The 22,267-nt window shown below is 40.6% G+C and overlaps 1 protein-coding gene across 5 annotated transcripts in view; it reads right to left on the reverse strand.

Annotated features, from left to right (window-relative positions):
* Window positions 1-309: 309 nt before the first annotated feature.
* The window catches only part of utrn (utrophin), a 221,199-nt gene continuing 199,241 nt past the window's right edge, over window positions 310-22,267 (reverse strand). For 4 of the 5 annotated variants that reach the window (XM_059357172.1, XM_059357170.1, XM_059357173.1 and 1 more), the window contains 6 exons: window positions 12,615-12,776; window positions 10,328-10,565; window positions 6,076-6,151; window positions 5,720-5,803; window positions 3,464-3,489; window positions 310-1,695 (listed from right to left, as the gene is read on the reverse strand). In XM_059357172.1, the coding sequence (XP_059213155.1) occupies window positions 1,687-1,695; window positions 3,464-3,489; window positions 5,720-5,803; window positions 6,076-6,151; window positions 10,328-10,565; window positions 12,615-12,776 (595 nt within the window). In that variant the 3' untranslated portion in view covers window positions 310-1,686. The remainder of the gene's footprint in view (window positions 1,696-3,463; window positions 3,490-5,719; window positions 5,804-6,075; window positions 6,152-10,327; window positions 10,566-12,614; window positions 12,777-22,267) is intronic. The other variant, XM_059357174.1, reaches the window with a different exon arrangement.

Consider the following 22,267-nt stretch of genomic DNA (forward strand, 5'->3'; position numbering starts at 1 on the left):
TGCAACTCTTTGCAGTTGTTCCGTGTATTATTTTGGTCATTATTCTTGATGCAATTATGTAAGCTGGTAGGGCTTTTTTTTACGTTAAATCTTGACTTGAAAAGTAACTTCAGCTGTCAGCTAAATGTAGTGGAGTAGGAGGCACAATATTTGCCTCAAATGTAGTGTAGTACAAGTATGAAGTCACATAAAATGGAAATACACAAGTAAAGTACAAGTATGTCAATATTGTACTTAAGTACAGTACTTGAGTAAATGTACCTAGTAACATTCCACCACTGAAAGAAACAAAACAGCAGAGTGGATGCGTACTTGTTATAAAAATTTTATTTAGAATAAAACGTAGCCATATTACACGTAGTGTGGTCAATCTATTTTACATACCTCAGGAGAAGCGACACAGTTCTGCCATGGTACGGTTCATCATGATTGGAATCATTAAAACATCATCATTAGTCTACAGTCAGAGGAGGTTATAGTAGTGTTGTTCAGTCTCACAAGTATTACAGGATAGCATATAGCACAACAACACAACGCAGTGAGGGACCAGTGCTCGAAGGCCAGTGGAAAAACCAACAACAGATAAAAGTAATACTCGCCAGAACGGGCGGCTAGCTTCAGCAGGCCACAGACCCATTGTGGTACAGTAATAGTAACTTTTTTTTTTTACTTGGTATCTCCTCGTTGCAGTGTACACCAATACAGTAAGCTAAAGCTTAGAATGCTAAACCAGGCTGTTCTTGTTCTGTAAATGATCACAATTGTTTTAAACAAGTTTACAAACCACAAGAACAAAACTGTGTCTATGAGTCTGAGGTAGCAAGGCAATCATGGCTTTCCTCTGATTTCTGAACATATATCTTTTAAAAAAAACTATTCTACAGAATGACTGCGGGCCTCGTACAAACCCAAATTCAGAATTTTAGATTTAAATCTCCAAAACTTCTCTCTTTATACACAATCCCACTTTCATTCATCAACTCTTATCTCTGTCTTCCACATGTGGAACTGTATAGGCACAGAAGGGGTAAAGTTTACATTAACAAATCGCAGTCGACACAAAGTCTGCCGGCATATCAACGCTTTAAAGGGGAACTTGACATCGAGCATGCTACAAGATAGATCTTCAAAACAAAACAGACCCTTTGAGAAGTCTTTAGAAGGATCCTTTCAGCCACAAGATGTTTTTACTCAGGAACTGTGCATGCTCCCAAACATGGAAACCTGTGGCTATTCTTTCATTGAATTGCAACGGGGGCTGGAGGGTACAAAGCAGTGGAATGACAAAAAAAAAATTTAACAGCTTGATTCCCACTGAGGGCAGAACTTAACAAGAACAAAACACAAATCTCAAACCGCCCTCTGAAAAACAAAGCAAAACAAAAAAAAAGAGCATATTTTACTATACAAAGCCCCGTGTCCATATACTCATCTGCATATCTAAACAAATCACTGACAAATGTTGAACCAGGTTCAGGTACAATCTACAGTTCATAAAATGTACAGTTTGCATAGTACAAGACAAGGTGGTAAAAGTAGTTAAGTTGTCTGGTCCTGTGCGTCTTTGGGATTTCGGGGTTGGGGGGGATTGTTTGTTTGGGAATGGTCCTGTCTCCTCCAACACTTACTGTGCGCACACACTCACATGTGCACACAAACACGTGGCATCGTCTGTGGTAACCGTCCTCACATCACCTGCAAGACAGAAGAACACAAAATCAACATGTCGGATCAGAAAACGACACAATGGTACAATCGGTGCGCGCCTCCGTTCAAGCGAACCCGCTGGAAGTTCGTTAGACAAGTGCAGCAGATCGACCCGCCTCATTTCTCTTCATCAAGACAGAAATATCTGAGGGTTCGAACAAAGTAATCGGGTTTGAAAGCTGGTAAATGGACTGCAGTCCCTCAAGTCAGTTACAGTCCATTAGAAGCTCGGCGTGCAGGAGAGGGAGGAGGTGGGCGTGGAGATGCAGGGGAGATTTTTACAAAAATAGCTGTCTTCTCAGAAATGGAATTAGGCACTCAAACCTAGTCACCCATGCCTTTGTGTGAAAACCCACATAAAGTGTATGGCACAGTGTTTGCCAAGGACAATGAAAGGGAAAAAAAGGAAAAAGCGAAAGGATGACTCAACTTAACACCGGTAGAAGGAGACGGAGGAAGAAAGAAGTTTTGTTCACTTAATTTTCTGCGTGTCCTGAAGAAAAAGTGTTAAGGCATTATAAACAGTCGTGATTAAATTTATTTCGATTCAATTTAGAGGTGTGAAATGCTAAAAGACACGGTAAGAAATCAACAAGTAAGTATGTATCTGTTTTGCAACAGCCACCACAAAGGGATTCATAGCAAGTAAGCCCTTTCTGGCGTGGCGAAAGTAATAAGGTATAGAGCTTTGGGGGATTTGTTTTGTTTATAACACCATGTTGGTAGGAAAATTGTGAGCAAAAATATGGTGCAAGCATCGATTACAAGCCCCCAGAGTTCACTGTGCACTTGAATTCCAAGGAAATTAAACGCTATATTGCAAAGCAACATAGATTAAACATTTCTGACCCTGATGAGGCCCAAGAGATGATTACCACTACAACTGAAACAGCTGGAGACAACACTTGCCGTTTCTAGACATCTACTAACACCTGATTGACATTCCCTCGTCCTAATCTGAATAGTCTTTGAAATCCTACAAAAGTCTGGAGGCTTACAAATGAATGAAATCTGGATTCATGATAAAAAAAATCAGCTTTGACAGAGTGAATGAAGCTCCGTTCTTAAGGAATCCAATAAAATGATCTCCTTTTGTACTTTCCCCCTATTGTTCTAACATCCCGGCACACAACTGCTTTCCACCTCGTTCACTCTGTATAAATACAGCAGGTGAAGAGACTAGCTGTTGCAGTCATTTGCCCAGCATTACTCCTGCTTTTCGACCAATAAAGTGGTGTTTTGATTTCAATGGATTGCGTGACTTCAACTACCGCGGCTCTATTAGTCGTGCGAGAAGAGACAATAAGAGCGTTTTAAAAATGCAGTGAGAAAAAGGAAAGACTGAGTGGAGAAAAAACACCCACCTCACCTCACCGGGGTAAAAAATTTCAGCGGCCATGGGTCAGTGCCAATGGCTTTCATAACACCTCTATCCCAAAATGCACCTTGGCTTCAGACTGGGGGAAATGAGAGGAGCTAATGGCACTCCGGAGAGATCCATTAGCTGCCTCTTTCTCACAGGCCACCAAATGTGGCGGGCAGAGGCAGGTGAAGGCTACACAAAGGGAGGGGACTACTTTTGTGGCAGCAGCTGTAATTGCCTCTAAAATGTAGCTCTGAGCAAAGTTCTCTCACCTTTGCCAATTACTCAAACCCATGAAAACACCCAACATAAAGCAGAAAGTAGCTTCCATACATGCTGGAAATGCACAAACTGATTTATAGGACTCTGGTGTATCTAAAAACTCCAGCTTACCTGTGGTCTTGAGGAGAGGCTCGAAGCTGTGGAAGACAAAGCAAAGAGACAACAGAGCAGTTTAACACTTGAACTCTCCACTTCATCTCTGTTTTTCATGAGTCTACACTAAATTATCAGCCTCCCACATATTCATGCACACACTCTGAGCTCTGTGCTGCTCAGTCCCGGTGCCTCGAAGCTGTGCAGTAACCAAATGCTAATAATACCTGAGTGTCTGCTAGATTAGAATGGATTTTTAACTAAAGCCCTCATAGGAGTTTTGACTCGAAAAATTCGAATGCAATTTAAAGTCAGTGAGCTCTAACTTGCAATTCGAACACTTTTATTTATTTTTCTATTTGATTAACATTCCCAGAGGTGGATATTCTTTCAAATTCTGCTATAAAGAGTAATGAGTGTCGAAGGTTTTTTCCTGATCGCATCAAATACCGAATTTAAATGATAATCAAAAAGACCTCAAGGCTGTATTTAAAATCTATGTGTCTGAGGGAGAATTTCATCAAAGACACAATGCAGAGGAACCTGCGTGCACTGCACAAACCATGAATGCACATTTTTGAAAAAGCACCATTCTTTATTGAAATACAGGACAATCCCTGTTGAATTCATGACTACAGATAAGAGCACAGCTGCTCCAGCGGCTATCATTTATACATGACAACCCACAGCTCACACACACACACACACACACACACACACACACACACACACACACACACCACCCACAAACAAAGCTGAGTTACAGTATGAGGTAACAAAAGGCAGACGCAGAGCAGCAGTGTGGTGACAGAGGACGGAGATGACAGAAGGATCAACAAAAGCAGTGAGAGAAAGTAAGAAAAACAATGAGAAGGTGGATGGTGAGTTCAGTTAAAATTGGAGTTTTTGATTGCATCAGGAGAGCATCCACTGTTTCTCCCTGCCTCAATATCCTGTTTCGATTTCATTTATTTGATCTATTTTTTATATTACTGCATCACACAGCATGCACTACCATGGATAAGCAAAGTGATCCACTTTATTGTTCTGCACAGATTTTCGGATATTTTTCAGGTCATCAATCTGCAGATTAAGATTAAGATTTCCTTTATTGGTCCCACTACAGGGAAATTTCAAGAGTTACAGCAGCAAAGTGGATAGCAAAAAACAAAAAATAGTAAACAGCAGTACACACTCGAAATATAAGCAAATAAACAAATAAAAAACGTAATAAAGTATTAACAATTTACAACATAAAGAAGTAGAAATTTAAAAAGTATTACCTAAGAATTAATTAAGATTTTGATGCAAATTATATCGAGCACATCTCAAGATTCAGGTTTAGTTTTGTTTTCATATTAACATAAAATGTAAGATAAAGGTGGTTAAGATTAAAATTATAATATGTTTTTGTTGTGTACTTACGTTATCCTGAATGTTTCCAACAATTTTCAAACACAGATAAATCTGTTATTTCAATCAAGGTGACAGTCAAGTTTCATTTGGTCGCCTGTCAATGGCGATATCTCCTTTTCACGTGGGTCAGCATTGTGATTGTCTGCTAGAAGTTGTCGTTAATCGACTTTTAACCAGTTTTAAGCCACATTTTTACAATACACTTTTTAAATCTTTTTTAAAAATGTTTTCATAGATGAAGAATTGGAGGACTTTGGTAATCGGACACCTGGATCTTAAGTTATAAGAGAAACAAGCTGAGCCAAAGTTAAAAGGTCCTCAGGTACGTCTATATCCACCAAACTGCATGGGAGAAACTCAATTTTTTAAAGTGAGGCTGCATTGTTCAGTTTTTACTGATTTTAATCACCTGGTCCTTTTGTTTTGAAAAGGAAGAGACATCTGTGGATAATTCTGCTCTAGGTAAACACCTCTTGAACAATGAACACTGAGAGAAACTTCAGATATCAATAGATGTGCAGATTTGTTGCTTTTTTGTCATATAAAATAGGAAACTGAATATGTTATGTGTTTTGGACTGTTGGCAGGAATAAACAAATGATTTGAAGCTGCCACGTTGTATTTTAGGATATCATCGTGGAGAATATTGTGTGATATTCACACTCACACATTCACACATCCGGTGCGCTACACATGAATTCTGCTTGTGAGGAATGAAGTCTGGACAGTTAACGGAGTGACATGCACTACTTTTCTGCTGACCAGCGTCCTTGTGGCTGAAACACAAATCTGCCTTCAGAGGCTTGGAAGACTCGGTGGGAGAGAGGAGGAGGAGGAGAGGAGGAGTGGGAAACTTACGACTGCATGCAGGGAAGGAGTTGTTAATCTGCTCCATTACATCTGCCAGGTCAGAGCTGCTGTGGTGGGAGTCCAGCAGCTCATCTGAACACACACACACACACACACACACACACACACACACACACACATTGCATTTCCGTCACCATTTATTTGAATATAGCACCACACCTTAGTGAGCAACAAGTTTCCATTTGCAGAGACACAGCGTGAGAGATGTTCAAACGTTCAATGTACCTGCTGTAAAATGCACCTCCTTCTATAGTGATTGAATTTCAAGGACAAATCTTAATATATCAAGATCAACGGCGGTGCAGGAGTTTGTGTCAGAGTCTTTTTGAGCTTGAGTGTCTCACCTGAGTTTTCAGTAAGTGGCCCTCGATCCTGCACAGTTGGAGAGGACACTCCGTTTACCCTCGAGTCCATCTCCGGCTGTGAGAGACACACACAGATGAAAGAAGGCAAAAGAAGAAAGAAAAAAAAATCCATTATTATAACATAATTATTCCACTTGGCATCCGCTTGACAACTTCAAAATTAGCCGTGCTTCACAGAGCCAGGCGAAGACAAGGGAGTAGCAGAGGGCGGCACAATGAGGCTGTTGTTGTGTCAACAGCCTCAAACATGACTCTGCCAGTGTCCCGACTCGAGTTTATCATGCTGCAGTATCAATCACATCTCAATGGTTAGATATCAGTGTTCCAGCTCGCTGTCCTATGCAGAGTTTATTTAATGAGTGCAACAATAAAATTCTTGGCCTGCCAGCATGAACAATTTAAATTAAAGCCATGACACCCAGCAACAAGACCAAATAGATATTCAGGAATAATACCCAATGCATGCTGGGGCCACATCTTAAGTATTAATATTAAAGTTTCTTGCCTGAGAGAGAAGATGTGTATTTGTCTTGCCTTTATATCCACAGATTTCTTGTCTAACACATTTGGAAATCCATGCCACCTGAGGCAATGTGACATTAATGCAGCTGCCACAGACGCTGCAGCAGCAGACAGTGAATGCAGATGATCTGGAATAATCCAGCAATGTATATTCACTATGTTTTGGACAGGGTCTTGTCTGTGACAAATGGCCTTGCTGCCTTTATGGTGCACACTGTGACCTATTGTGACTACAGAAAACATGTTGTTGCTGAAGATGTCCTGAGTATTAATGAAAAAGAGGATTTTAGAGGCCAAGTCTGTACACAGTGATTCACAGATAAAGCGATAAAGTTTTACATTCTTCATGATTAACCCATAAAACTAAAAAAAAAAGTGTTTTCTTTAAAAGAAAATCTGGAAAATAACACTATCATAAACCGAAATGGTAAAAAAAAAAAAACAGGCATCATTGACAGATTTTCAACTTTCATTTAAGGCATCATGTGTGAAAATTTAAGCCTAAAATTATGATTTATCATCATTTCAAATTTGGTCAAAGCTTTGCTTTTCAGTGCAACTGGGAAAAAAATAATGACTTAGCTGAGACCAACAATCGCCTAATAAAAATTCTGTGTAAATCTGGCTTAGCTACAGTCTGCTTGTACATAGCAGAGAGGACAAGAGAGCTTGTAAGAAGAGGTTGTAAAAATGTAAATAGTTCAATATGTTGAGCATGTGGAGATCCCATTCTACCCCCAATATTGATGACACTTGTTGGTAAAATGTGGCATATAATAAATCATCATAGAAATTCCAATTGTGTTTTTCCTCTATCTTTATGATTTATAGTGTGAGAACTGTGTTATACTGCACAAAAGACAGCTTTTCCCCCCTATATCTAGTCAGGATTGTGCTGTTTCCACAAAGGTGCAGGACTTAAATATTACAGTGAAAAATGATGCCACGGTGAGTAAAATGTGAAAGGAGCAACAACAACAGCAAAAAAAACACCCTGACACTGCTTGGGGTTAGGAGGGTTAAAATAAAGATTCAAGTCGTGGCTGATAACAAAAGTCTGATGAAATCTATTTGTCAAACCAACAAAAAGAGAACAAAATGACATTAAAAAGCCCAGTTAGCCCCCCAAAAAATAACAAAACAGTATCTCAAATCGATCAATTAGAGATTAGGCTTGTGTAACTGGAGTGCTGTGGACAGTTGATCAATTGGTGAAAACACGCTCTGTTGCTCTGATGCACAGAAGCGAACACTTGATGTCTGGTGACATTTACGGCAGACTCCACATTCCCTTCAGCTTTTCTACTGCGAGAAACCAAATCGATGTTGCCTCCCCTCCCCTCCCTCTTCTTATTCTTATTCTCCTGCTTCATCTCCTGGTGCCCCTGGCGCTAGTAAAGGCTAACATGTTGGAAACGTCTCTAGAGCACAGCCACTGTCTTGAGGCTCATCTGAGAATAGCTAAGGTCAGGGCTTTGGTCAGCCTTGAGGAGAGTGAATTTAGTGCGTGCCATCAAGCTGGCTGGGTTTATTATTCTGCAGCTTGGCTGTAATGCTGCGATTGATGGGAAGACATGTTGACATATCATGAGGGCTCCAGGGACTTTAATGTCAGAAAACAGAAGCTCTTATTCAGTGTGGGGGTGTTTGAGTGTATGCAGGTAGTTTTGCAGGCCATTAATGATTGCATGTTTTGTCTCTCAGAATCAGCATCAGAATCAAATCATGAATACAACAAACAAACATGTAGCGACGACATTGGTGCAGAAGAACAACTCCTTACATGAAGGGAAAAACTACTTCAGAAGTTATAGGATTAGGGCCAGGTAGGAGAAAAATAAATCATTTCGAGAAAAAAGTTGAAATGACGAGAATAAAGTAGAAATACAATGTTGAGAAAATACGTATATAAGATATAATGCAATGCAATATATGTCTAAAAAGTTCACATACATTTTATAAAATCAGATTTTCCCCAAAACAATAGTTATGGTAGCCTACTACCAAAAATAGGTCATTTATGTGTAGGGGGATTTTAGTACTACTACATCTTTAAATATTGTATTTATTGCTCATTTTATGACATTTATGAAAATCTGAAATCTGAAAAGCTTGCAGTCTACCTAACTGTTCGGATAGATGTGCAGTTTCTCTGAAAACAATGTTTCTCTGATGACTTATTGACACAAATCTGTGAATATATTTCCAACTTTACCGAAAACAAAAAGTTGACTTAATTCTCGTCATTTCGACTTTTTTCTCAAAATCATATTTCAACTTTATCTTGACATCTGGACTTTATTCTCAACATCTCAACTTTATTCTCGTCATTTCAATTGTATTCTCATTATTTTGACTTTTTTCTCAAACTGTATAATGAAAAAAAAATCCTCAGAATTTTTTTCTCCTACCTAGCCAAAATCCTCTTCCGTAACATTATTAACTTTTTAATACTGTGTTTTTTTCTGGTTTTAATCACCTGCTCTGTTTGTTTTGGAGGACTTGCTTCTACTGTTAAAATGGAGGGGAATCTCCAACACAGTGAAGGATGGGAGCACAAAACTCTATTTCTTCTGTCCAAATGTTAATCTTCATCCATTAAAAATCTGCCGAGTCACGTCAGCCGCCTTCCTCGGGACATATTTGTTGTGAGTTATTACTGTGCTTCCACGCTCCACGGCTACCAGAGAGCCAATACCTGCTCCTGTGTTTGCTCAGTCTGATTTGTCGGGATTGCTGTTTGTTTGGCTTGAGGGTTGTGCTTTTCTCACTTGGCACAAACAATCCAACCTCAGTGAGCAATTAGGCCGTGCATAAACAAATCTGGAAGTTATTGATAGAGGGATGGGAATCAAATGCTGGACTCCTGGCTGGAATGGTAATGACGTGATTGGGGTCTAATCTGAGCGCTGATGAACCGGTTTTGATATTCAGAGGCACAAACTAAAACTAAGCACCGAATGGGCTCGCACGTCTACGTGGGGGTTAATAAGAGCATGAGCACATATTTATGTTGATGATTTATTTGAATTACTTTGTCAGAATCCTTTAATTTATTTTGTATCAGCGTTGCACTTTTTAAATGAGGTTTTTTCTTGTGTTTTATGAGTTGCACTGAAACTGCCCTGTCAGCTGGTGTGTGAATGAGTCTGTGAACTGTGATCATGGCCCTGCTGCTCCCAAACAACAAGAACTAAAATAAACCTTGTGAGACTTTATAGCTGCAAAAATCATAATTTGAAGTTTGAAATGCACCAAAAATAATGACTAAATCCATGGTCTAAACTCTGGCACAAAGATCTGTAATCTGTATTACTGTGTCTTTGGGAAAAATGTTAGTTGTTACTTTCAAAGCTCACAAAGCAGGCTTTTTAAATCTGACAAATGCTTGGATTTTTGCTTTTGTGTCACATAATTGTGATTAAGCTACTTCAGGTTTGAAGTCCTTTTCCATTAGTAGACAACTTACAACATCTATGTTGTTTTCTGTCAGCTAAGCACCAAAGCTACAGCCATTCTTCCTGCAAATGGCCTCTTCACAGCTGCAGTTTGAATCCATTTCGAACAAGTCCACTTTCCAAAAACAAGTAAATCCACAGGTCTTGTAATGTATGAGGCTATGAATATCTATCTCTGTCTCCTCTCAGCCATAACCTGTGGCTTCTTTGGGATAAAACAGCACAACAAATGGGTGGAAGTGTTCTTTCACCTGGTGCAGTAGCTGTCGGAGGCGGTGGAGCTGAGACTCCAGCTGTTTGTTGTGTTCCTCCAGGATGTGCATGCGAGCCTCCAGCCGGCCTTTGTGTTGTCGGAGCAGCTTGGCCTCCGCTAGAAGATCGGCCTCATCGGGATGGCCGAAAGAACCCTCCGAGTCCCAAGGGCCTCCAGCAGGGGCCCCTCGCTGGCCATGCTGCTCCTTTAGCTGCTCATACTCCCTCTGCAGGCTCCTGGAGTGAAGGGATAGAAAAACAACATTTAAATGATCTTAACATTTCTTCCCCCTTTGGGTGTGACAGAAGTATAAAAAGCAACACACCAATGCAAAAACACTCCATCGGTTGTAGTGAGGGTGATGGTTGGCCAAAGGTAAGATAAACATTTTGACATGAGAGATGTAGCTATCATTGTCAGGTTTTTATTTTTTGCAAACCAAAATCAAATAATAAGTAAATTCCCTGACAATTTGGTGCAATTTCTTCATATATAAAGGATGCTGGTATGTTTTATAATTCCTGTGAATATAATCCAATGAATCTAATTTCCATATTCACTCACCAGCCACTTTATTGGGTACACAGGTTCAACTGCTCGTTAACACAATTATCTAATCAGCCAATCACATGGCAACAACTCAATGCATTAAGGTATGTAGACATGTTGAAGACAAGCTGCTGAAGTTCAAAGCGAGCATCAGATTGAGGGACAAAGGAGATTTTAGTGACTTTGAACGTGGCATGGTTGTTTGTGCCAGACAGGCTGGTCTGACTATTTCAGAAACTGCTGATCTACTGGGATTTTCACACACAGCCGTCTCTAGGGTTTACAGAGAATGGTCTGAAAAAGAGACAATATCCAGTGAGCCAAAATGCCTTGTTGATGCCAGAGGTCAGAGGAGAATGGCCAGACTATTATTAGTAGGTACACAAAGGATCAGGTACACTAAAACCTCACTAAACTATTTCTGCTGTTTTTTTAATTTAACTTGTCATCCATCTCCATGACAACGTCGAAATTATATTTGAATTATACTATAAAAAAACCATGAACACAGGTATGTGTCTGCAGTAAAGTGTGTTTCTGTAACTCTATAGTATCTGTGCATGTATGTAATTATTTGCTATATGTGTAAATGCACACATTAGGTATTTGAGTGTGCACACTATGTCTATATATGTATATATGTGCTTGGACATATATTAATTTCTTTTTAATTACACTATTAAAGGGTTCTCTTTTAATGTTTTAAGTATTTTCATGCTTGTTTAGTATTAAGACTAACCATTAACTTGACAGCGTTGTATTCCTGGGAGTCTTTTATAAATAGATCAGAGGACTGAGAGCTGGGCTTTCATGTTATTATTACATATCTTAGCCATGATATATACCAGTGCTGTAATGCTGCAAGGAAATGCTTCTCTCCTGTGTGATGCTTTTTATGATTAAATAATTATTACAAAATAACAAATACAGTTAAATATTATCACTATTATTACTGCAAGACTCTCAAACAAAGTATTAAAAAGCTCCTTCCTGAACCCCCACAGTGGGCTGCTACATATAAATACCACAGTCGTGTTTACCTGTGCTTTCTGAGTGAAATCCTATTTGAAGTGGATAGACAAGCATAAAGGACCCCCCGCCAAATCTCTCGCTTCACTCCCCCCCTCCTCTCACAGTGCAGAACCATAAGCTGCCGTGCTTTACTTAAGTTGGCATTTATGAGCCTGGCAGTAAAAGTCTCTCTCCCTTCCTCGCTCTCTCTCTCGGGGAGCCTATGTGTGTGTGTACGTGTGTGTAATCAGTGTTAAATCACTCCAGTCGAGCCACTGGCTGTGCAAAAGCACCACCAAAACAATAGATCGTAGATTGACTCTGTCTCTAAGCCATCTCCATTTACTAATCAAACCGGGGAAGGACTTGGCATGTGAGACGGACTCGGGGTACGGGAAGTGTGTGGAAGTTTATATATTGTGCACTGGAGTGTGACAATGAGCACATGGACTCAAATGACACCAAGAAGCTGCAAGTAAACATAAAAGCAACAAAGAAAAATAATAGGATAAACATTGATTAGTAGTTTGGACTTTTCAGGTTCCATAAAACAGACATTTCAATTCTTTTCATAATAATAACTTCCTATTGATCTTGAAGAAATCTCATCTGAGTCATGATTATCCAGTTTAAGAAGATTGTCCAAACATAAGTGATTTATTCCCTATATTTTAACAACACTGAATCCTCTGAAGTATCATTACCGGACATTACTACTGCCTTACCTCTGCTCCTCCTCCAGACGAGCGATGATCCGCTCCAGCTCTCCTCGTTCCTCCCGCTCCACGGCCTGCAGGATCTGGGCAGGACTCTGGGGCTGACTGCAGGGGGAGCCCTCCCCTCCCAGTGTCTGGCAGTACTGCAGGATCAGGGCATGCTCGTCGTCCCTGTGGAAATGAGTGCAGAGTTATGTGATGAGTGAGGAGCACAGACATCTTGTCCCTGTTAGTCAGCTCAATTCACCTTCTGCTCGGTCGGCGAGGGAGGCCATTTTTCAGCACGAGTGATGTACAACTGAAAAAATGTTGTGCAGTTTAAAAGAATTATGGTAAATTACTTATAGAAAACTTGGAAAGGGTGCTTAGACATTACCATAAAGCACAGTACCACTCCACAAAAGGCTGAGAGAACACAGAACCAGTGAAACTATGAAGAATAGTTTAAAGTTTGGCTGGCCAACCAACTGCATCACAGAGAGAACATTTGTAATGCCTTCATTTTATCACGGATTTGCTATTCAAGTTGTGTAAAAAAAATAATAATAATAATTCTGTTCTCCCATCATTCTATTTTATCTCTTTTAGAAAATAAGCTTCATCCTGATTATTTATGGTCTATAATTACAGGGATTAAATGTCTTTCTGTTTTCTAGTTTTCATCTGTCTAGTACTGACAGTATACTGAAATCAATAATGAATTAATCTTAATTTAATTGGATACATTTAACATGCGGGGCCCTACTTCAACAAACATGAACTGAAGCAATCAAAGTGTCATCTCCCATTCCCTATAAGAGCCAGGTGTGTCTGCACTTTGGCCTCTTGCTATTTAAATGGCAGATCTGGCAAATTATAGAAGAGAGTGGTTTTGTGCCTCAGCTGTCTACCAATTCTCCGTCCCATCAACAATGCACCGGTAACCTATTTAACTGAGGAGGAGGCGTGCTTGTGTGTGTAACAAGCAGATTGTACGCAGGATGTGAACCTGCCAATGGAGGCACAACTGAATATCTGAATGTGCACCCTTTAAACTCTAGGAAAATACAGCCCCATTGACTTTAGACCATTTTTTGTTGGTCATCAGCACAATCGCTTTCTGCTGCCTCAAGATAGCAAACCCAAAAATTCCAGATTCCAGTCTTAGGCTGAATCCCATTACCGCCCCTTCACCCTCCACCTTGTTTTTGTGCGTTCATGTGAGGGGTAGGGCTGTTTCAATTCTCATTTGGGTTAAGGGCTAGGGCCAAAGCGTAGGGCTATGTAGCCCTTGAAATGAAGCTTTTGCAGGACCACACTTGGAAGGGTGGGCTTTGAGGAATTTCCCAGCATCCCCCGAGTAACCTGTCAGCGAAGTTAAAACTTTTAGGCAGTGCTGGCTCAAGCCAAGGAGAAATGGAAGTATTTTCAGCATTTTGATCACGACAGTTGTGAAATAATTCTATTCTCAATAAATAGTTGAGAGAAATTGAACATAGAAATAATTCTATGTTCAATTCTATGTTAATATTCCTGCTAATATTTCTTGTAGGTGGCTAGCTCGCTGCTATTGCGATTTGTTGAGATAAGATATCCGATAACCCTTGACATGACAAGTTGAGATTTTAAGTGAAATTAGTATGCAGTGAATTAAAAATAGGAAAATGGCCCAGGCAACAGACATCACAAATTACGTGGACTGCATTTTGTTTTGTGTTGACGCAACTTAAATTGTCGTCTCCGTTGGCGTAACAGTCTGTGAGTGTCAAGCGATGATGATGATGGAGGGATGCCAAGTTTCTTAGGGGAACGTTCTTACCCCTACCACCATCAACTAAGGGTAAGGCTGGTAATGGGATTCAGCCTTAATTCCATTTTGACCAAACATGTGGCAGTGAAGTGACTGAAATGAGGCTACTGCAGCTTTAATCGTCTTCTTTCGAGAATAAAGGTCAGAGGACATCAAACAGTATTGGGTGGTAACAAACGCACCAGTGAGAAAAAAATCCATCTTACTGTAAGTATAAAAAGAAAGCTTCCAAAGAATCTAATCTGAACAAAGACTGTGGAAGCGGCCATGGTATATAAGATCTTTAGCTATTGTAGGTCTGCTGCGCTGTAAGCAACAATCCCAGGTGGAACACAGATGTGTCAGTCTCTACTATCTGATAACTGGAGTAAGGGAGGGCTGCGAGGAGATGGAGGGAGCAGAGGAGAGAGAGAGAGAGAGAGAGAGAGAGAGAGAGAGAGAGAGAGAGAGAGAGAGAGAGAGAGAGAGAGAGAGAGAGAGAGAGAGAGAGAGAGAGAGAGAGAGAGAGAGAGAGAGAGAGAGAGAGCCTGGCAGACAGATGGAAAGATATGGAGGCAGAGAAGGAGAAATGGCTGCTGGTGTGTATGTGTGTGTCAGTCTCTTTGTGTGCTATCGCAGTGATCTGAAAGGGGGTGGCAGGTCTTGCCAAAGCCCAGCTGTCACCTTCATTCTGAAACACAACCTGAGCCTTGAAGACTAAAGCCTGACAACGACACAAGCAACAGAAAAAGAAGAAGAAGAAAAAAAATTGGCAGACTGTTATTTAAAAATCTTTTCCATTGCTGGAGTGACTGTAATTTACCGAGCCAGTTTGACAGCTTCGAAATAAAGTTTGGTTGAGAAAGTTTAGTGGCACGGTGACTCCACGTGTGAGGTTCCATCACCCGCTGACTATTTTTATTAATGGATTCAGAGAGTGCATATATCCAGCAGTGCTTCAGCTGTCATTCTGTGACGTCAACACCCTGTAGTCATGTAACATTAGACAGAATATATCTGGACTACAAGAGCAAAAAAATTACATATGAATGTTCCTGATACTACTTATATAATCTGGTTAAGAGATTGTGAGTCAAGTTGAATTACTTGGACTTCGGGCACTCGATTTGATTACTTTAGACCCGACAAAATTAAAAAAAAGACTTGGTCTGTTGGACTTTAACACCAGTGACTTTACTTGGACTTTAGATTTTTGACTTTAAAGTACTCATTTTAAAAATAATTCACATTTTTGTACAAGTTTAATATATTATTACTTAGTTGTTGTTTCCATTACATTTAGTTCAGAGTGCATTACAACTGGTAAAGGACTTAAACTCAAACTGGAGCTTATCTGTTTTGACTTGAAACTTAAGTGCAAAGACATGAGACCTGACTTGCAAAATAATGACTTGGTCCTACCTCGGCTATAGATTCAACTCTTCATTTCATTGCAACTTGGGTCTTTATTTCCAGGTCTGGCTATTGTTTCACAGATGTGCAGACGATAAACAAAAGAACAATTTGGCCTGATTATCAGAACAAATTGATTTGAAAGTAAAAGTGAAAAGGGAACAAGCCTCAGACGTCTTTACTTATCATCACTGCACAGAAAAGTTTGTGTTAACTACCGTTAGTTGGGTTGAACCATAAAGTCTTAAACTGTGGAGGACATTTACAGCAAACAGTTTGGCTAATAATTTCAGTGTCCACCTAACTTGTTAAAAACCTGATTTATCATCTGACTGCTTGTGTTAAATGCTTTAACTTTGAGCCCAATGGTACTAATACATATTTATCTTTATAAACAAGCATCTGGTAAATGGGCTGCACTTATATAGCGCTATTATCCAAAGTGCTTTACACTACAGACTGCGCAAATTCACCTGTTCACACACACATTCATGCTGGTGGCCGAGGCTACCAGGGCACACTGGTGCCACCTGCCACCATTGGGAATTCATTCACACACTGATGATCGCAGCATCCGTGGGCCATTTAGGGTTCAGTATCTTGCCCAAGGATACTTCGACATGTAGGCTGCCACGGTAGGGGATCGAACCACCACTATACCAACTGAGCCACAGCCGCCGCATCTGCATATGAATACAGACTCTGACAAAATACTTTTGAGCTAGTCTTGGTTGTATGCAGGTAAACTGTGTGATGTTGTAGATGGTGAAAGAAGGCTTTTTTTTTTAGAGAAAAACATTTTTTGGGGGGGCTTTGGCTGCCTATGATAGAGGTTGATGAACAGATGATTCATCGAGTCACCTGCTAGGTATTTTTTGAAAGTGTCAGCCCTGTTCCAAACAGTTTTGTTGACGGCTTCTCAGATGGTTCTGTGCAACAAACCATATGGCGCGCCAGGTTGGATACAACTTCCTCTACATCCCTAATAGCAATGCCCAACAAGTTGTTGTGTATTTGCTTTACTGTACTTGCATGAAGTCATGAAGTCCTCTGCTTTAAAAGAGGGACAGTAACTGCATTGACCTCTATGAGCTGAAAACTGTGCTCTACTCTAAGTCCCACCTCAATCAGTGACATCCAGGCAGGAACTCCTGGCACCTTTTAAAATTATCGGTGACTTGCTATAAACTTGGTTCACCCAGTCTTATCAGGGCGAGACCATAACTGAGTGCATAATCCCTGGCTATAATGAGTAAGTTAATCAAATACGCTCCGGAGAGCAAGCTGGCAAACAGAAACGTCTCAGGTTTTTACATAGGACACCCTTGAATTTCACCATAGGAGACAATCAATGAGTATTCAGAAATTATTCAGAATGCCATTATCACGGCATGTATAATATTAGAGGTTACGAAAAGGAAGCTTTTTCTTTCTACGAGATGACAGTAATTATACTATTTCATGGCCAAGGACTTGGGCGAGCGTATAGCTAATGAAAGGTACACAGAATGAGGCTCTCACCTCTTTTCACATAAAAGGAAGAATATGCAGAGCCAGTAGCCTTCTAAGTACTCTGAGGAGAAAAAGGTTTTTTTTATCATTAACCAGCCTAAGCTCCCTGTGTGATTTGAAGCCCACGTTTAGAGAGTTATTTTTCTTTAACAGCGGGATTTGTGTCGAGTTCAAACTTCATATATTTTGAAATGAAAGGCACAAATGATAAAAGAGGCATGAATGAAACTTTCTAAACAGAGAACTCACAGCTCTCAATTAAAGACATGTTTATTCCACTACTTTTTTATCTCATGTAACCAGTAGCTCGTACTTCACTTTCTCTTCTATACAGTTCTCTCCAAACATTCGTTATAACTTTTATAGTCTTTCTGAAAACTCCCACAGAGCTTTCATCATATATATGCACTCATATAGGAAGTTATTTGTCAGTTTTTCTCTAAAGTGGAGACCGAAGCCCTGCTGAAGCTGCTAAGTAACTGATAAATGACACCGAGAAGGCTGCCAGAGACAGGATGTCAAATTTCCCACCACCACTGCTGCAACATTCTGTGATAAACAAACACACACAGACATGTTTCTTGAAATATGGCTATTCTGTGACAAGGGAGAGATGCATGATGGAGAAAGGCTTAGTTCCTGGAGAGAAACTTGAAAATTGGCGGCATTGTTGTCTGCTGGGCTTAGGGGATGAGGGTCCTGTACAACTGAATGACCAATTAGGTAGGTCTTTGGCAACAGGAAGCTGCAGCAGGACATTATGGCTGGCAGGGGGAGCCCAGAGGACAGCAGGAAGGGGATCATTACGGGTGGAAATGGGCGCTGCAGGAGGCAGAGCTGGCTCACAAAGCAGCTGCTCTGGAATACTTGGAGAAAGAGGAAGAGAAGTGAAAGAACTGGAGGCTGAGGCGGCGTGGAAGGAACACAGAGAAGAAAGAGATGATAGAGAAAGGGCGCATCAGTGTGGGAGAAGAATTTAATGTAAATAATGGTGATGAATGCCGAGGCTATTAGCTGCAATGCATTGTGAAAGAGCGTGTTGCTTTGTGAGGGTGAGCGGGGACATGGCTGAGGGGACTGTACCCAACAACAATAGTGTCCGGGCCGGATGCCTAGCTAACATATCACAAAGAAAGCAGCTCCTCTCCAGCTGAATAGCGCTATCAGCTGCTGAGACCGAGCTCAGAGAGAAACGACGAGAGATAAAGAAAGGAAACAGGTCTACTTTCATTTCTGAGAACCTCGCTTTCTTTGGGACTTCCACATTTGGGGGCTGATCGCAGTAAAGTCCAGGTGTGTTGTTTGAGACGGAGGGCTTTTCATGTTTACCTCTGTGCTTAGTGTTTAATCTGAAGGTTGCCCGGGCCCAAAGGTAAAACATGAGTAGACTACAACTAAAAATGATGAAAGGAGTAGAAGAGAAAGAGGGGAGGACAGGGTACGATGAAAGGAGGTTTTAAAAGAATAGAGCTGAAAAAATTATTCAGAGAGGGACGGGAATAAAGGGCAAAATATCAAAAGACAAGAAAAAAGGGGACAGCACTGGGGGAAAGACTGGAAAGGGAGAGATAACCAAACAAAAAGCTGGGGAAAAAAAGCGAAAAAAAAAAAAAAAATCAAGGCGAGGAGTCTCGTTCTACGGTGACGTCCCGAGGCGTCGATGACAACATTGTGCTTTGGCTGGAGGTCAGAGAAAATAGGCAATACGGACTTCCTAATTAAGGATTCCCTTTTAGATAAAAGCAATTCAGGACCTAACACACACATACGTTCTGTCTCCAGAGTGCTCTCTCTCACACACACATATACTAATTATTGATATCACTGCACAGCTGGCAGCGAGTCCAAATCAGTGTTTGCAGGCTTTGAGCGATCGGGAAGTACAAGCCAAAAGCCAAACATGCATGTAATTGGCAAACGCAGTCATCCACGTTACTCTATGCATGTTTTCATAAGCTCAAATGCTGCCAAGAAGGCACCTTCGACTCTCGAGTGGAGCATGGGGATCTGGGGATTCTGCGAGTGTGTGTGCGTCTTCCACACGAAAAACAACCAGATGGAGTGGTGTGATAGACAAAGAGGCTTGGGTGAAATCAGCTGTGGGCGGAAAAAGAATAAATCTCACAAAAAGAGAGGAAAGACAATCAACCACTCCGAACCAAAGGCGTTAAAAGGGAAGAGGAAGGATTCACAGCTGAGGAGTGTGACAACACAATGTACAGCGTCCTCTTTTGAGAAGAGATATGGCTGAGTGGGCTGTTTTACTTTAGTGCTATCTATAAAGCGCAAGACTGCTATTTTTACAAGTTACTTTTTCTTTAGAAGTAGGGCTTGATGGACATATTGGCGTCTAGAAACATGGCTGCAGGCTGATTCTGGCCTTTAAAAAACAGCTCATTCACAACTAATGTGAATGACATTTTATTGCAGCACAGTAACATTTAAGTGAGCGTTATTACATTTATAACACAGCAGAGATCTTCCACGTAAATTAACTGCATTATAAAAGTATTTTTAGGACATTAAGCAGGCTGTAATGATGACTGTAGTGCCAACAGGACTCATTTTCATTCCAAAGATCTCAATCAATATTTCACGAAAAGGCACAATTCCAGTGAGAAGCAATCCCTTCAGCCTCTTCCACTTGTGCATTATTCATCATTAAGCAGAATCTGTCCGCCAGATCGGCACACAAAGAGAGAGTCACCCAGCCGCCCAGCTCGCGATCCAACGCCTGCACACTGTCCAGCAGAAAGACCGGCAGACTAGATCCAATTTTTCTTAGAATGTAGAAATGGAGATGGACACAAAGACAGCCATGCTTCTCTGATATTTACATTTGAAAACCTTCACTGGCCAAACAGCAAAGTTAACAACTTGTGAGTGCAGTTGCAGGTTGAGATGCATTACAATGAAGTGCTTTTCAGATGCTTTTTGAATCACGATAATGTTTATGATGTTTGAAGTGATGAAAGCAGGTTGGTCCTTAGAGACGGTCTTCCGTATTCCAGAAAGTATTGATTGAGGGAGGTCCGACAAGATAAAAGTCCTTAAGAATGTCTTGTGGAATATGAATGAATGTCTGACGAAGACAGCTCAACACAAGTCATGTTTTAGGTGCACACATTCATACATGAATGCACAATTCTGGTATATGTTCACAGTGAAAATCTACAGAAGTTTGTATTTTCTGAAAAGGAACAGATGAGCTGCACCTTTTGGCAAAGTCAATAACTCTTAAAAATGTCTTTTAGATTGGCAAAATTATATAAATAAAAGTGCATATTGTGTCTCGAGACCTAAATGTTCAGCATTAGAAGCCGGATTTTCCCTTTAATGTGTAATAATAATCAAATGGGGCTTTGCATTGTGATTCAATGTGCAAACAAATGCACATTGAATCAGAGAAAGTTTCTTTTTTTTTTCTCAAAATGTCGAGTATGCAGCACACACACACACACAGGTGATAAAGTGTGCTCCATGCTGATAAATACAAAGCCATTCTTGTCTGGTGTCATAAAAATGCATTAGTTCTGGCATCACTTGTGATTGGCATTTAAATTCCCCTTTTTCTCTCAGAGGATCGTGCACTTTTTTATCTTCACAGTTACATTATGGCTGTTGTTGTTTTGCAGCAGAGCTGAATGCAAATCTTACAGAAATGACTCTGATGTGAAAGTGAGTGAAAGTACAAGAACTATGATTATGTTCTAAATGTGCCCTGGTGGGTGTTTTTCCCTCTGCTGTTAAACCCATTAGCCTTCATCAACCCATCATCTCCCTCACCTCATTAGTGCTCTACACACTGTTGTGTCGGAGCGTCGGTGTTGCTTCCAAGCTGGCAAAGATAATGGCTTCTCCTCTTAAATAAGCCAGAGTACAAAGCACAAAAGAGCAAGGAGGAGTGGGGATAATGTGTTTGTCTCGCATTACGAAAGCTCTGAGAGGAAAATAAATCCACCTTCTCCTGCTCACCAACACATTTTGTCTTTCTATTCTTCTCTCCTCCTATTGATCATGTGAAAAGCAGAGAGAGAGAGAGCTTTTGGGAGACTTCAATCGAACACCTCCTGTTCTAAAAGCCGCTATTCTGCACGGCAAGGTTGGATGAAGGTGAAGTGTGGGAGCAGTGGTCCACACGATGCAGGCACATCAGCATGGGAATGCAGCCTACAACAGAATGAAGCTCAACGCTTCACTTCATCTTCACTCAAGATTCTCAAAGGTGTTAACCGTCCTCCCGTGTGCCTGTTGGTGCTGCTGTAATAGTCCTTTTTTAAGAATTTTCTTTTTTAAAAAGCCAAAATCTTGTTTTTGCTTTCCTTTATATGCCAAACTGGGAATCTCAGCGCTCTCCGGGTGCACACTTTTCAACACTTCTGAAAACACATTAGTGTAAAAAAAAAAAAAAAGTTGATTTTTAGCTTTTATAGTACTTGAAATTGTTGTTGAGATTAATAAAAAAAATCTTCTGCACCCGCTCTGTATCTGTTACATTCTCATGCGCAAATTCATTTCACACATGGCTAATTTCCAAATCTGTGATGATGATGGTCTATGATCTGGGAAATCTTATGATCTACAACTCTCTTATCAAAACAGGCAATCAGAACGGAAAGTAATTCCCTCCAAAGACACGAACGCGGTGAAAAGTGTGTGTGTTTCTGTTGGAACACACATGTTAGTGTGTTCAAGAGCTCAGAGGGCTTTTGAACCCTCAAGAGCTCATTCCGCCGATTAGGATCTCAGTTGGGAAAAGGGACAAATACGCCCTTCAACTCGAATGGCCTGCAGAAGACATACACACGTCTTCTCTCTCACACACACACACACACACACACACACACACACACACACACACACACACACACAGAGAGAGAAACTACAGAGCTTGTGCCCCTCATCAGCTTTCCCCGCCTTTTTGTTGTGATTTCTTCCTTTTCAAGTTTGCCAATTCCTCCTCTCCTCT

Source organism: Centropristis striata, chromosome 18, assembly GCF_030273125.1.
Source record: "Centropristis striata isolate RG_2023a ecotype Rhode Island chromosome 18, C.striata_1.0, whole genome shotgun sequence".
NCBI classification, from domain to species: Eukaryota; Metazoa; Chordata; class Actinopteri; order Perciformes; family Serranidae; genus Centropristis; species Centropristis striata.